This window comes from Physella acuta, unplaced genomic scaffold (assembly GCF_028476545.2).
Source record: "Physella acuta isolate Inbredline_101_S28 unplaced genomic scaffold, ASM2847654v3 ptg000472l, whole genome shotgun sequence".
Lineage (NCBI taxonomy): Eukaryota > Metazoa > Mollusca > Gastropoda > Physidae > Physella > Physella acuta.
In genome coordinates this window covers 175,001-189,935 of record NW_026731991.1, presented here as the reverse complement: position 1 = coordinate 189,935, position 14,935 = coordinate 175,001, and the positions used below count along the sequence as shown (strand labels likewise).

The window sequence follows — 14,935 nt, the reverse complement described above, 5'->3', positions numbered from 1 at the left end:
CTCATTTTTTTTATGACAGTTTATTTGGCTTTATGTATTATTAGAGTTAATTTATAATTGTTTTGATAATTGTTTTGATAAACACGGGTGTTATATCTTAAGATAAATAACCAAAGTTTCTTTTAAAAAAAAGACAAAAACAAATGTCAGGAAAAACATGTCTGCTGGGATATTTTTTAGAAGTAGAAGAATATGACATATATTTTTATTCATTTATTTATTCATGTTTATACGCTTACACACACTTACACTTAAACACACATATATTTGTTTTATTTTTTAAAAAATGCTAATTCAACACTCTTTTTAGTGGTTGAAATTTTTATTTAATGACATAGCACTTCAGCAATTAGAATTCAAATTAAATTTGTAACAGCAAAGAAATCGTAAATTCAGATGAATGAAGTTTTGGTCTAATTAATTCAAGATGCAGAACAGAAAAATAGTCAGAACAAGATTTTCCAAAAGTCCAAAAATATCTAGGCATGGAGTTTATCGGCCAAAGCTGAAGGGGTAGCAGAGGTTACCTCCACACAGACTTGGGCAACATACGCCACCGCCACAATCAGCGTCAGTTGTGCAGAAAATGCCGCCACATGTTCCTATTCCGCCGCCTGTGGTAGACTGTGAAAACAATGCGAAGTATTCGTAAGCCAAGTTCTGTAATATGTGTACTTACAAACTAACACGCTAAATATAATTGTATACCTCATGTTTAAGCTAAAAAAAAGAATAACTAGGTCATGGGGTTTAAATTTGCATTGTTATTTAAAAACTTTATCTGCAAAGTTTTGTAAACAAATAATTATCGATCACGGAGTTCCTGTACAGCCAATCAATATTTGTCTTACGAAAGTAGAAACATCCAGTTATAACTTAGGCTTGATGAAAATAAATAGAAATGTAGCCTTAAACTCAACAAATTATTTTGAAGTTCTCTGAATTTGCACCCTTTAAAGCATTTTTTCTAAAAATATAAAATTTCTACATTAATTTTAGGCTTAATTTTTTATTTTTTATTATTTTGACGGTCTAAATCTAAAATAGCACGTTTTTATTCCATGTCAACAACATGATGGAAGGATTCTCGTCAACTCACTCGCCTCCATTGATTTTATAAATTTTTCTATCACAGATTCCAAATTTTCTACTTTACTAAGAAGTATATAAATTTTAATGAAGTAGTTTTTGTTCAGGTAAAATCAAGACTTTGAGAAATCTAAAAAGCTGTTATAGAGTATGTGTAAAATTAGACCACATTTAAGTGTTGTTATAAAGGTTAAAAACACCTAACATATCAAGTAAAGCTGTTTTAGTTAATATTTTTTACTTTAACAGATGCCAAATTTTCCTACTAAATAGAAGTGTATACATTTAGAGTAGTTTTTGTTCTGGTAAAATCAAGACTTTGAGAAATCTAAAAAAGTCTGTTGCCCGGGGGTAACAAACAAAGTACTGACCGGACAGGCTAGGGTCTGGCAACTGTCACCTGTGTAGCCAGAGGCACAAACACAAGTGGCCACATTGGAAACTACGGTGCAGGTTCCACCATTCTGACAGACGACGCCATCACAGGGGTTGGGGGGTACTGATGCAAAAGAAAGATAGTTTAAGACTATCATAAAAACATGGATTAAACTAAATAAATATACCGTCAATTAAAGAACATCTAATAGTGAATAAAACACTTGAAATCTTTGATAATTCCAGAAGTTTTTGTTTCCACAATTACGATTACAACGAGACAAAATCAATGACTAGTGTAATGATTGTAGCACTATTAAAAGATCATGTATATAACACTGATAAAGTCAAATGATATCTTATATACGTAATAGCGTATGCTAGATCTAAAACAATTACTTAAATAAATAGTGAAATAATTACTAAAACAATTAAACTTGATAAACTGCGGTCAAGTTAAATTCGCAAAAGATTTACCAATCAAAGTTCCACAGTAGGTGCCTGTGTAGTTTACAGTACACCGACAATAGGCCCTGCCACTTTTTTCATAACATGTTCCACCGTTAAGGCACTTGATCTTTGAGCAAGCCGCTAATGTAATAAAGGAAAAAAAATGTAAGCTGGTTTTCAAGGTAATTTTTATATATCTTGGTTAATGTTTAAATATACATTTATGAAATAATTTGGTAGCTGATACTTACATGACTCCACCATCTGTAACATATAATATAATCAAAATGAATATATATATATATATATATATATATATATATATATATATATATATATATATATATATATATATATATAGGCGTATAGTTTTTTTTACAAACACCCTATTTTAAATATTATACTTTAACATTGTTACAGTATCAACTGAGTAAAGGCAATTTACCGATAAGTATGTCAGCATCAATCCAACCTGTTTAAAAATATAATTTAAGCTGTACAAATATTATTTTGAAAAATTTCGTTTATATAGAAAAATATCCATAATAAACATCACAATCCAGTCAGGATAGAGGCTTATAAAAATTATTTTGTTAAGAAAAAAATGTGTATTACCTTGCTGAAGTAAAAATGTTAAAACACGATAAATAATGTAATTATTTACTGTTTTATTGGTGTTACTTAGATGGTTATTCTAAATGACGTGACCAAAATTACTTACCAGCAGGAGGAACTTGTAGCAGCTCATGATTGTATTGTTACTGCAGCTGAAAATTCCACACAGGCGAGGTAACTCAATCTTCAAGTAAGGGAGATAACTTTCACCAGATGCAAGACAACTTTGACAAGGATGTAAAGCTCTGTTTTATTTCATGGGCTGTGACTGAAAACCACTCAAGCAGAACGAGACAGGGGCGTCTCTCGTTACAATAGTTTTATCATAGCTTGTTGGATTATATCATCGATCATCGCGCATACTGTGTGTATTAAATTTACAATTTTACATGATGTTACTGTAGTACAAAACTGCTGGAGAAAAGGGTCTTCTATGGGGTCTATCAAAGTAGGGAATCTATAAAAACTTTAAGACATAGTGACAGCTCCTAGTGACACATTTTCTGCACGAAATATCTACAGAGTAAACTCTTTATTGATACGTCGTTCCTAATAACTATCAATAAGTCGTGTACCGTCTAATTACCTTTATTAACATTTAACCTGACTAGGTCATTATAAATGTTACCTAACTTTCAACATCTCATTTACCAAACTATGGCATAGAAATCATTTGATATTTTTATAAGGAACATTCAGCAAACCAAACACTTAACATATCCAGTTCTAAAGAGAGCAAACAAACACGTTATTATTGCTCTACCTTCAATAATTACAGCTTGAAAACATGATTTATTTGTTTGGTTTACAGTTTGCGCCAAATTAAAAATAAACGGTTTTTTAGTTAATTTTTTTGTTTATTACTTTTTTTTCTTACCCACATTCCGCCAATCCTTGTACATTAATAGCTATAATATTTTGTTTCCGAAATTATTATAGAATCTCCACCTCAATCCCCCCCCTCTGATGTTTCTGTGGAAGAAACGCCCCTGCCATCAACTCAATACATCCAACTCTCGAAAACAGTTTGACTTCAAAGAAAACAAAAATACATTTATTGTATTTTAACGAAGCAATCAAATTACGTTACATAAACTCCTTTGTAACATTTGTGATAAGCTTCAATGAATTTTGTTTTTCAAAAAGCGAGTGGGAAGGCTAATTCAGTTTTAAACTCAGATATCCCAACCCACCCACCCCCCTCCCCAACCCACACTAGCGTTAACTCATTACTTTGTTAATATATTATTTGTGTTACCTATTCATGACAGAAAATTGAACAGAACTTTTTTATAAATTGCAATTCCTTTTTCATAACGAAAGAATAATTGAAGGTCTTTAATTACATTTCATCAATTATAATTGAACCTAAGTTTAATGACAATAAGATAAACCTTCACTAAACTTACTGATGTGATTTGTATCAGCAGGTAATAGCTGCATGTTGTACTTTTTAATTTTTGTAAGATTCTAAACCAAAAATGAATCTAAATATAGTATTAACGCAATGTGTTAAACGACACGTTAATAAGAAAGCAACTGTTATATCGGTGCATATTTTGTACATATATAGATATTAATGTATACTGAAAATATCTGTCCAGAGAGTTATTTAACTACAACAAAGAATTATTTATTTTGTGAAAAAAATTGTTTTTAAAAAATCGACAATTTTATCTTTTAGGTTTTTTGTTAGTCAGTTATTTTTATCAATGTTGTCTCGCTACAAGCCTAAAAAACACAACTGTATAAAAGCGGTAATCAATAATGATAGCAGGCTAAGAAACAAAGTGAAAAATAAAATTCACGCCATTGAATGTTCTTTAGAATACACCTATCACGGAATGCTAAACTAACCATTACGACACGTTCACAAGTGCCTAGTTTAAGTTCACTTGACTGTTCATTTACCAATGAGCCTATTTCTGTTTGTAATCTTTAAATCAAGGTAAATAAACTAAAGATCTTCTGATCTACACTTTTTTTTCTCGACAAACATATTTCTAATGTTATCTTTAAATTTCATCTAAGAACCTGAAAATTAAGAGATGTATTGATATTCTTTTTCATCATTACCCGTTCGTGCACAAAACACATGGTGCAGACAAAGTATTGTTCATCTTAGAGACCTCGGCATATGAATTGATAGTGTGGTCAGCTCTATGCCTAGCCGCCTTTGTTTCCCTAACATAAGTTAGGTACCCACCAGAGCTGGCAACGTTCCACTGATTTGAACCCGTATTCGAACTCAAGACACTCTGTTAACGGTTAGCTCTCTCTACCGCAAGGCCATGCCGTCAGTAATTGATATATTTACCAAACATAATTTCACGACGTAAAAACAAAAGCGACATCTGGTGGAGACGACTAGTGATGTTGATTTAATGTTCAAGATCAAAAGAAGAAAACTTTTGAATTCACCCAAGTCTCAAAACGGATAAGTATTTTTTTATTATTTAGAAAAGAAAATATAATATGTTTTAGTTATAAGCCAAGGTCGTATACTAAAGAGGTTGTCCGTGTGTGCTTCTTTCTTTTGCGTGTGTGTTTGTGTGTGCGTGTGTCGGTGAGTGGGCCTGTGAATGTGAATGTGTGTGTGCGGACGTGCACGCAGCAAGGTATGTTAGTGTTTGGGATGGCATGTGTGTGATTGTGTGTGGGGGGGGGGGGTGCTCGTGTGCTTCTGTACGAGGATATGTTAGAGTGTGGGATGGTCTATGTGTGTGTGGGGGGGGGGGGCTGGGGGGTGCTCGTGTGTACGTGTGCTTGTGGCAGGGGCGGAGCTACCATACCGTCAGACCACGTTGTGCGGGTGGAGGGGGGGGGGGAGTAATGCAAGCTGTTTAACCAATTTAGGGAGCACAAAATGTGACAAAAATAATTTATTTGTACTCGCACATGATCGTGGATTGTAAAAACAAAAGAGATCTCCTGCAGCAGTGATCGTTCTACAGTAACCAACACACTTCTTGCGTAAAAAAAAACTACATGAGCTGTATTGTGAAAGATAGACAAACGTTCAAACCTCTTCCATGACTAATTACTCCTCTTTAAATAGTATAATAGGGGTGCGTAGAGGCGTCGCGAATGAAGGGGGCGTTGGGGAGGAGTGTGGACCGCACTAGATGAAATCATTTTGGGGGGGGGGGGGTAACATCATGGCAAAAAAATAGAAAATATATTGGCAAAATGAATGGTTAATTAAAATTAAATAATCTTCTAATCTAAGAGCTAAGTTGACATATCCTGACATCTTAGGGTGGGGAGGGGGGAGGGTGACACCATGACGTAAATCTGCTAACGATAGAAAAAACAATGCCACATCCATCCGTATTAATAACCTACAATAGATAAACATCTTTAGTATTATTTGTGCACAGTTTAAAGCTAATACTAGGGAGGAAGGGGTGGGTGACACCAACTAAACGTTATAGCATTTGCATGATGAAAACGATTTGGTTGAGAATTGTTATAACTTGTATGTCAAGGGGTGGGGGTGACACTCAATTTAACCCTTTACTTCAAAAACAATGATTTTTCCACTTGAATTAATAACAGTGAGAATTACACCCCTAAATGCTTTTTCTAGGTAGATTATTATAATGTTAGCACACAAGTGACGTCATTCAACAGATGTTTGGGGGAGGGGTGACACCAACTGCACCTTCCACCGAAGTAGATTGGGGTTAAACCACTTTTGAAATTTACAAATTTTCATATCATTCGATCAAGCACATTATTATCCAACAGCCTACGAGTGTGTATATTTCTAAGTGTGTGTGTTTGTGTAAGTGTGGGAAGGAGGGTGGCTGACACCAGTAAAACAATAGTTGTACATTTGATTATGCTTGAGTAATTTATTCTTATTTTAATACTTTTACTTGTCTTTTATTTTAATGATTTGTGATATGTTTTTATTGTTTAATAGGTTTTTTTTCTATTGCTATTAAGGTTGTGTGATAGTTCTATATGGCTATCAATTTATATCTTTTTCACAGATTTGTGTCATCATCAGAAATAATTTTCAATATGTAATAAGTGAAAAGGAAACATTTCGTTTTTTAAATATTATTTAAAAGTGCGTGTTGCAAAATAACATTTAAAATGTATTAATCAAGGGCGGGTGAGGATAATCGTCCTTCACGAGCTACTGATAGTGCTTTAAAGCAAAATATTCTTAGTCATAGCATTGATAGTGTCGAATTTACAAATTATCTATTACTGAAAAATAGAAAATAAAACAACTAAATAGAGGAGTATGCTACGCCGCGGGTCGGCTTGAATTGACATATTTTGTCAACCTTGAAAAGCGTTGCCAAACATTTTGAAACAATTAATTTACGCCTTAAATCAGTTTAATCTTTAATTTAGGTAATTTTACATTGGAATTTGTCATCTCTATAATATGCTGATATTGTCATAATTTAAGTCGCAGCTTACTATCTAACTCGCCCAAACATAATATCAACGACTACACACTAGAAGTCACTAACAACATTTAGGTCTTTAACTACAGTTGTGTAGCATCTGTAACTTTATGATCGGCAATCAATAGACATTTTAGGAAAATCAATGGCTGTGTTGTTCTATGGTTTAAGTTGCATTATATCCAAATATATATTCAAATAGGAATATGAAGGATTGCTAATGTATATTCATAATTTTAAAACATAATTCTCAGCTTATATGACAGCTAATTTGGCTTTAGTTATTAAAGAGTTAACTTATAATTGTTTTGATAATCACGGCTGTATATCTTAAGATAAATAACCAAAGTTTCTTTTAAAAAAAGACAGAAAAATGTCAGGAAAAACATGTCTGCTGGGATATTTTGTAGCAGTATAAGAATAAGACATATATTTTTATTTATTTATTTTTATTTATACGCTTACACACACATACACTTACACTTACACACACACACATGTATCTGTTTTTTTAAAAGAAATGCTCATTCAACACTCTTTTTAGTGGTTGAAATATTTAATGGCATAGCACTTCAGCAATTAGAATTCAAATAAAAATTTTAACAACTAAGAAATCGTATTTTCAGACGAATGAATTTTTCATCTAATATTCAAGAATCAGAACAGAAAAATAGTCAGCACAAGATTTTCCAAAAGTCCAAAAATCTCTGAGCATGGAGTTTATCGTCCAGAGCTGAAGGGGTAGCAGAGGTTACCTCCACACAGACTTGGGCAACACACGCCTCCGGCTGCACAATCAGCGTCAGTTGTGCAGAAAGTGCCGCCACATATACCAAATCCGCCACCTGTTGTAGACTGTGAAAACAATGTGAAGTATTCGTAAGCCAAGTTCTGTAATATGTGTAGGGGCCTACTTACGTGGAAACGCGCTAAATATTATTGTATACCTCTTGTTAAAGTGTGAGTGAAAAAATAGAACACATTTAAGTTTGTTATTTAGTTTAAAAACACAGCTCCTAACATACCGAGTAAAACTATTTTAATTGATTTTATACATTTTTTTATCGAAGATTCAAAATATTCTACTTTAATAGAAGTTTCTAAAATTTAATGAAGTAGTTTTTGTTCAGGTAAAACCAATACTTCAAGAAATCTAAAAAGCTGTTATAGAGTATGTGGAAAATTAGACCACATTTAAGTGTTGTTATAGAGGTTAAATACACATGTTCTAACATATAAAGTAAAGCTGTTTTTGTTAATTAAAAAGTTTTACTATAACAGATGCCATATTTTCTACTAAATACAAGTGTATAAATTTAAAGTAGTTTTTGCTCTGGTGCTATAAAGGCTTTGAGAATTCTAAAAATCTGTTGCCCGGGGGTAACAAACAAAGTACTTACCGGACAGGCTAGGGTCTGGCACCTGTCACCGGTGTAGCCAGAGACACAGACACAAGTGGCCACATTGGAAACTACGGTACAGGTTCCACCATTCTCGCAGACGACGCCATCACAGGGGTTGGGGGGGTACTGGTGTAGAGAGATGAAAAGTATGATACTATTACAATACTGGTACAGCAGATAGAAAGTATGAGACTATCACAGTACTGGTGTAGTGAGATAGAAACGTTTGAGACTATCAAATGGGTTGGGGGTGAGGGATAGTGGATAGAAAGTATGACACTTTCAGTAAATACATGGATTCAATTGAATAACTAAATTAAATTAAAGTAAATTAAACAATGTCATTAAGTAAATAAACACTTTAAATCTTTTCCAATTCCAGCAGTTTTAGTGTCCAGAATTACGATTACAACATCACAAAATCAAAATTTTCTACATGGATTTCAGAAATATTAAAAGATCCATTAGATTTTTCATTGATAAAGTAAAATTACAATATCGTATATACATTATAGCGTACGCCAGGTCGAAAGTTATTTTTTTAGTTCGAATATTAGTTTCAGATTACGTAAATAAGTAGCGAAATAATTATTAATACAGTTAAACTTGATAAATAGCGCTCAAGTCAAATTCGCAAAAGATTTACCAATCAAAGTTCCACAGTAGGTGCCTGTGTAGTTTACAGTACACCGACAATAGGCTCTGCCACTTTTTTCATAACATGTTCCACCGTTAAGGCACTTGATCTTTGAGCAAGCCGCTAATGTAATAAAGGAAAAAAAATGTAAGCTGGTTTTCAAGGTAATTTTTATATATCTTGGTTAATGTTTAAATATACATTTATGAAATAATTTGGTAGCTGATACTTACATGACTCCACCATCTGTAAAATACAATATAATTAAAGTGAATACAAATATATATATATATATATATATATATATATATATATATATATATATATATATATATATATATATATATATATATATATAAATAATATGTATATATATAGGCGTATAATTTTTTTACAAACACCCTATTTTAATATTATACTTTAACATTATTACAGTATCAACTGAGTAAAGGCTATTTACCGATAGGTACGTCAGCATCAATCCAACCTGTTTTAAAAAATAGTTTAAAATGTACAATAACTATTTTGAAGAATTTAATTTATAGAAAAAAAGTAACAATAAACATCACAATCCAGTCAGGATAGAGGCCTATAATAATTATTTTGTTAAGGAAAAATATGTGCATTACCTTGCTGAAGTAAAAATATTAAAACACTATCAATTCGGTAATTGTTTACTGTTTTATTGGTGTTACTTAGAAGTGACAGAAATTACTTACCAGCAGGAGGAACTTGTAGCAGCTCATGATTGTATTGTTACTGCAGCTGAAAATTCCACACAGGCGAGGTAACTCAATCTTCAAGTAAGGGAGATAATGTTCACCAGACGCAAGACAACTTTGCACAAGGATGTAAAGCTCTGTTTTATTTCGTGAGCTATGACTGAAAACCACTCAAGCAGAACAAGACAAGGGCGTCTCTCGTTACAATAGTTTTATATAGCTTGTTGGATTATATCATCGATCATCGCGTATACAGTGTGTATTAAATTTATAATTTTACCTGATTTTATTGTAGTCCAAAACTGTAGAATAAGAGGGTTTTCTATGGGGTCTGTCAAAGTAAGGAATCTATAAGAACTTTAAGACATATTGACAGCTCCTAGTGACACATTTCCTGCAAAAAATATCTACAGAGTAAACTCTTTGTTGATACGTCGTTCCTAATAACTATCAATAAGTGGTGTAACGTCTAATTACCTTTATTAACTTTTAACCCGCATGACAATCCCCTGATTAGGTCATTATAAGTGTTACCCAACTTTCAACATCTCATTTACCAAAAAATGGCATAGAAATCATTGATACATTGTTAAAAGAACATTCAACAAAGCTAACACATAACCAAAGCTAACACATAACATATTCATTTCTAAATGGAGCAAACAACGTTGGTACTGCATTACTTGCGATAATAACACTCTGATAGCATGATTTATTAGTTTTTGCTTATAATACAGTTTACGCCAAAATAAACATAAACTGTTTTTGACTTAAATGTTTTTATTTTTTTTTCTTACCCACTTTCCGCCTATCCTTATAAATTAATAGCTATAATATTTTGTTTCCGAAATAATTGTTGTATCTCCACTCCAACCAACTCATGTTTCTGTGGTAAAAACGCCACTGCCACCAACTCAATACATCCAACTCTCGAAAACATTTTGACTTCAAAGAGAACAAAAATACATTTATTGTATTTTTACGAAGCAATCAAATTACGTTACATAAACTCCTTTGTAACATTTTTGATAAGCTTCAATGAATATTTTTTCTAAAAAGCGAGTGGGAAGGCTAATTCAGTTTTAAACTCCAATATCCCCACCCCACTCCCCGTCCCACCCCACCCTCACCCCTCCCCAACCCACACTAGCGTTAACTCTTTACTTTGCTAATATATTATTTGTATTACCTATTCATGGCAGAAAATTGAACAGAACTAATTTATAAATTGCAAGTTCTTTTTCATAACGAGCGAATAATTGAAAGTCTTTAATTACATTTCATCAATTATATTTGAACCAAAGTTTAACGACAATAAAATAAACCTTCACTAAACTTACTGATCTGTTATAGATTATAACGAATTAATTTGTGTAAGATTCTAAACCAAAAACGTATCTAATTATAGTATTATTACAATGTGTTAAACGACACGTAAATAATAAAGCATCTGTTACATTTTGTACATATATAGATATTAATATAACTGAACATAACTGTCCAGACAGTTATTTTACGTGCAACAAAGATCTATTTATTTTGTGATAAAAATTGTTTTTAAAAAATGACAATTTTATCTTTTAGGATGTTCAATCAGTTATTTTTATCAGTGTTGTCTCGCTACAAGCCTAGCCTAAAAACTGTATAAAAACGGCAATCAATAATGAAAACAAGCTAAGAAATAAAGTGAAAAACAAAATCCACACCATCAAATGTTCTTTAGCATACTCCAATCATGAAAAACTATAGTAATAATAACGACACGTTTTGTAGTTCACAAGTACCCAGTTTAAGTTCCCTTAACTGTTTATTTACCGCTGAGAATATTTCTGGTTGTAATCTTTAAATCAAGGTAAATAAACTAAAGATCTTCTGATCTACAATTTTTTTTCTCAACAAACCTAGTTGTAATGTTATCTTTAAATTTCATCTAAGAACCTGAATATTAAGAGATGTTTTAATTGATATCCATCATCATCATTTCCCGTTCGTGCACAAAACACATTGTGCAGATGAAGTAGAGTTCATCTTCTTCAGAGACCTCGGCATTTGAAGGGATAGTGTGGTCAGCAGTATGCCCAGCCGCCTTTGTTTCCCTAACATAAATTAGACACCCGTCAGAGCTGACAACGTTCCACTGATTTGAACCAGTGTTCGAACTCGAGACACTCTGTTAACGGTTAGCTCTCTACCGCTAGGCCACACCGTCAGTAATTGATATATTTACCAAACATAATTTCACGACGTAAAAACAAAAGCGACATCTGGTGGAGACGACTAGTGATGTTGATTTAATGTTTAGGATCAACAGAAGAAAACGTTTAACTCACCGAAGTCTCTAAACGGATTAGTATTGTTTTATTGTTTAGAAAAGAAAATATAATGTGTTTTAGTTATAAGCCAAGGTCGCATTCTAAAGAGGTTGTCTGTGTATGTCTCTATCTTTTGCGTGTGTGTTTGTGTGTGCGTGTGGGGGTGAGTGGCCCGATGAATGTGAATGTGTGTGTGGACGTGCGGACGTGCGGACGTGCACGCAGCAAGGTATGTTAGTGTCTGGGATGGCATGTGTGTGATTGTGTGTGTGGGGGGGGGGGAGGTGCTTGTGTGCTTCTGTACAAGGTATGTTAGTGTCTGGGATGGCATGTGTGTGTGTGGGGGGGGGGGGTGCTCGTGTGCTTCTGTACGAGGTGTGTTAGAGTGTGGGGTGGTCTGTGTGTGTGGGGGGGGGGGTGCTCGTGTGTATATGTACATGAGTGCGTAAGTGTGCTTGTGGCAGGGGCGGAGCTACCATACCGTAAGACCACGTTATGCGGGGGGAGGGAGTAAGGCAAGCTGTTTAGCCAATTTAGAGAGCACAAAATCTGACCAAAAAAGTAATTTCTTTGTACTCGCGCATGATATTGGATTGGAAAAACAAAAGAGATGTCCAGCAGCAGTGATTGTTCTACAGTAACTAACACACTTGTTGCGTGAAAAAAAAACTACATGAGCTGTATTGTGTAAGATAAACAAACGCTCTTCCATGACCTATTAGTCTAATAGGAGTGTCCAGAGGCGTCGCGAAGGAAGGGGGCGTTGGGGGGGGGGGGTGCGGACCGCACTAGATGAAATCATTTGGGGGGGGGGGGGTAACACCATGGCAAAAAAAAATAGAAAATATATATGGAAAAACAATGATCTTTCCAGTTAAATGAATGATTAATTAGAATTAAATAATCTTTTAAGAGACAAGTTGACAGAAACCCCGACAAGAGTGGGTGGGGGGGGGGGGGGTTGATACCAAGACGTAAACCTGCTAACGATATAGATAACAATGCAAAATCCAGCTGTATTAATACCCTACTTAAGATAAACATCGTTAGTATTATCTGTGCACAGTTTAAAGCTATCACGGGGGAGGGGGGGGGGCTAGGTGACACCAACTAAACGGTGTAGCCTTCGCCTGAGAAAAAAAGCTTTGGTTGAGAATTGTAATAACTGATGTGACAATCGACTTCAGGGGTGGGGGTGACACCAAATACACCTTCCACTGTAGTAGATTGGGGTGAAACCCCTTTTAAAATTTACATTTTCATATTAATCGATCAAGCCTACTATTATAAAACAGACTACGAATGTGTATATGTGTAAGTGTGTGTGTGTTTGTGTGTGTGTTTGTGTAAGTGTAAGTGTGTGGAGGAGGTTGACTGACACCAGAAGAACAATAGCCGTACATTTACTTTTGCTTGAGTGATTAGGCCTTTAGGTGCCGCACCGGGTGACACCCGACCTAGCTACGCCATAGGGGGTGCCCATAAATCTTTTTTTTTTAAATTGTACCAATCAAACTAAAATAAATAGTTCCTCTTAATTATTGTTTTAATAAAACATAATAAAAATGACATAGATCTAAAAAGAATTTATTCAATTTTTTTTTACATAAATACAATTTATACCTTCCCTTCAATAAGTTGAATTTTACATTACTAAATAGCTTCTTTCAAAGCTATAATTAATTATTGTAAACGTGCTGGTCTCGTTGTCCAGATAAATAGACTTTTACTTTTTGGGATAACCAAATAAATACCGATAATTGTATAAGGCAAGAAGAGTTACGGGGAATGTTAACATACTAACACGATCGTTTTGTTTCAATTCGGATGAACTATTAGTTCGTTCTTTCATTTCACATTTTTAAACATTATTAGATTTTGAATTTTGTCCAAAATATTTCATTGAATTAGACCCAGACATCTAAAAATCTAAGGAAAAAATGCTTTTTCTTAAGTTTCGCAGAATATATATATATATATATATATATATATATATATATATATATATATATATATATATATATATATATATATTTTTAGTCAATACACTTTCCTGTAGTTCATATTTTATTTCTGGACACAGCAAGCAAAAGTGAATTGAAAGAGGCAGAACAGAAAAATAGAACAAAGTTCCAAAAAAGTCCAAAAATATCAAGGCGTGGAGTTTATTGGCCAAAGCTGAAGGGTTACCTCCACACAGACTTAGGCAACACACGCCACCGGCTGCACAATCAGCGTCAGTTGTGCAGAAAGTGCAGCCATATGTTCCTATACTGGGTACGCTGAAAAAGAAAATAAAATATTCGTTTACCAAAATGCCTCCACAAGTGCTTGGTGTGAATTCAATGGAATAATATATGTAAATATGGGATAACAGATATAACATATGTAGCTATTGGATAACAGATATAATATATGTAAATATGGGATAACAGATATAACATATGTAACTTTGGGATATCAGATATAACATATGTAACTTTGGGATAACAGATATAATGTATGTAAATATGGGATAACAGATATAACATATGTAACTATGGGATAACAGATATAACATATGTAACTTTGGGATAACAGATATAACATATGTAACTATGGGATAACAAATATAACATATGTAACTATGGGATAACAGATATAACATATGTAACTATGGGATAACAGATATAACATATGTAACTATGGGATAACAGATATAACATATGTAACTATGGGATAACAGATATAACATATGTAGCTATTGGATAACAGATATAATATATGTAAATATGGGATAACAGATATAACATATGCAACTATGGGATAACAGATATAACATATGTAACTTTGGGATAACAGGTATAACATATGTAACTATGGGATAACAGATATAATATATGTAAATATGGGATAACAGATATAA

At 33.4% G+C, this 14,935-nt stretch overlaps 2 protein-coding genes and 1 long non-coding RNA gene across 3 annotated transcripts in view; all 3 read right to left on the bottom strand.

Moving 5' to 3' along the window:
- Positions 1–309: 309 nt before the first annotated feature.
- Positions 310–2,748, bottom strand: LOC131943887 (fibropellin-3). The gene is made up of 6 exons (XM_059304194.1): positions 2,636–2,748; positions 2,360–2,386; positions 2,166–2,178; positions 1,942–2,055; positions 1,461–1,588; positions 310–624 (listed from the first exon to the last, which is right to left on the bottom strand). The coding sequence occupies exons 1-6, from the start codon at positions 2,660–2,662 to the stop codon at positions 493–495; spliced, it is 441 nt and encodes a 146-aa protein (XP_059160177.1). The 5' UTR covers positions 2,663–2,748; the 3' UTR covers positions 310–492.
- Positions 2,749–9,005: 6,257 nt separating this feature from the next.
- LOC131943889 (uncharacterized) lies at positions 9,006–9,830 on the bottom strand. The gene is made up of 4 exons (XR_009386959.1): positions 9,716–9,830; positions 9,457–9,483; positions 9,230–9,242; positions 9,006–9,119 (listed from the first exon to the last, which is right to left on the bottom strand). It is a non-coding gene; the product is annotated as an uncharacterized LOC131943889 (long non-coding RNA).
- A 4,333-nt stretch (positions 9,831–14,163) lies between these two features.
- The window catches only part of LOC131943888 (low-density lipoprotein receptor class A domain-containing protein 3-like), a 5,417-nt gene continuing 4,645 nt past the window's right edge, over positions 14,164–14,935 (bottom strand). The window contains exon 5 of the mRNA XM_059304196.1: positions 14,164–14,312. Within this exon, the coding sequence (XP_059160179.1) occupies positions 14,299–14,312 (14 nt within the window). The 3' untranslated portion in view covers positions 14,164–14,298. The remainder of the gene's footprint in view (positions 14,313–14,935) is intronic.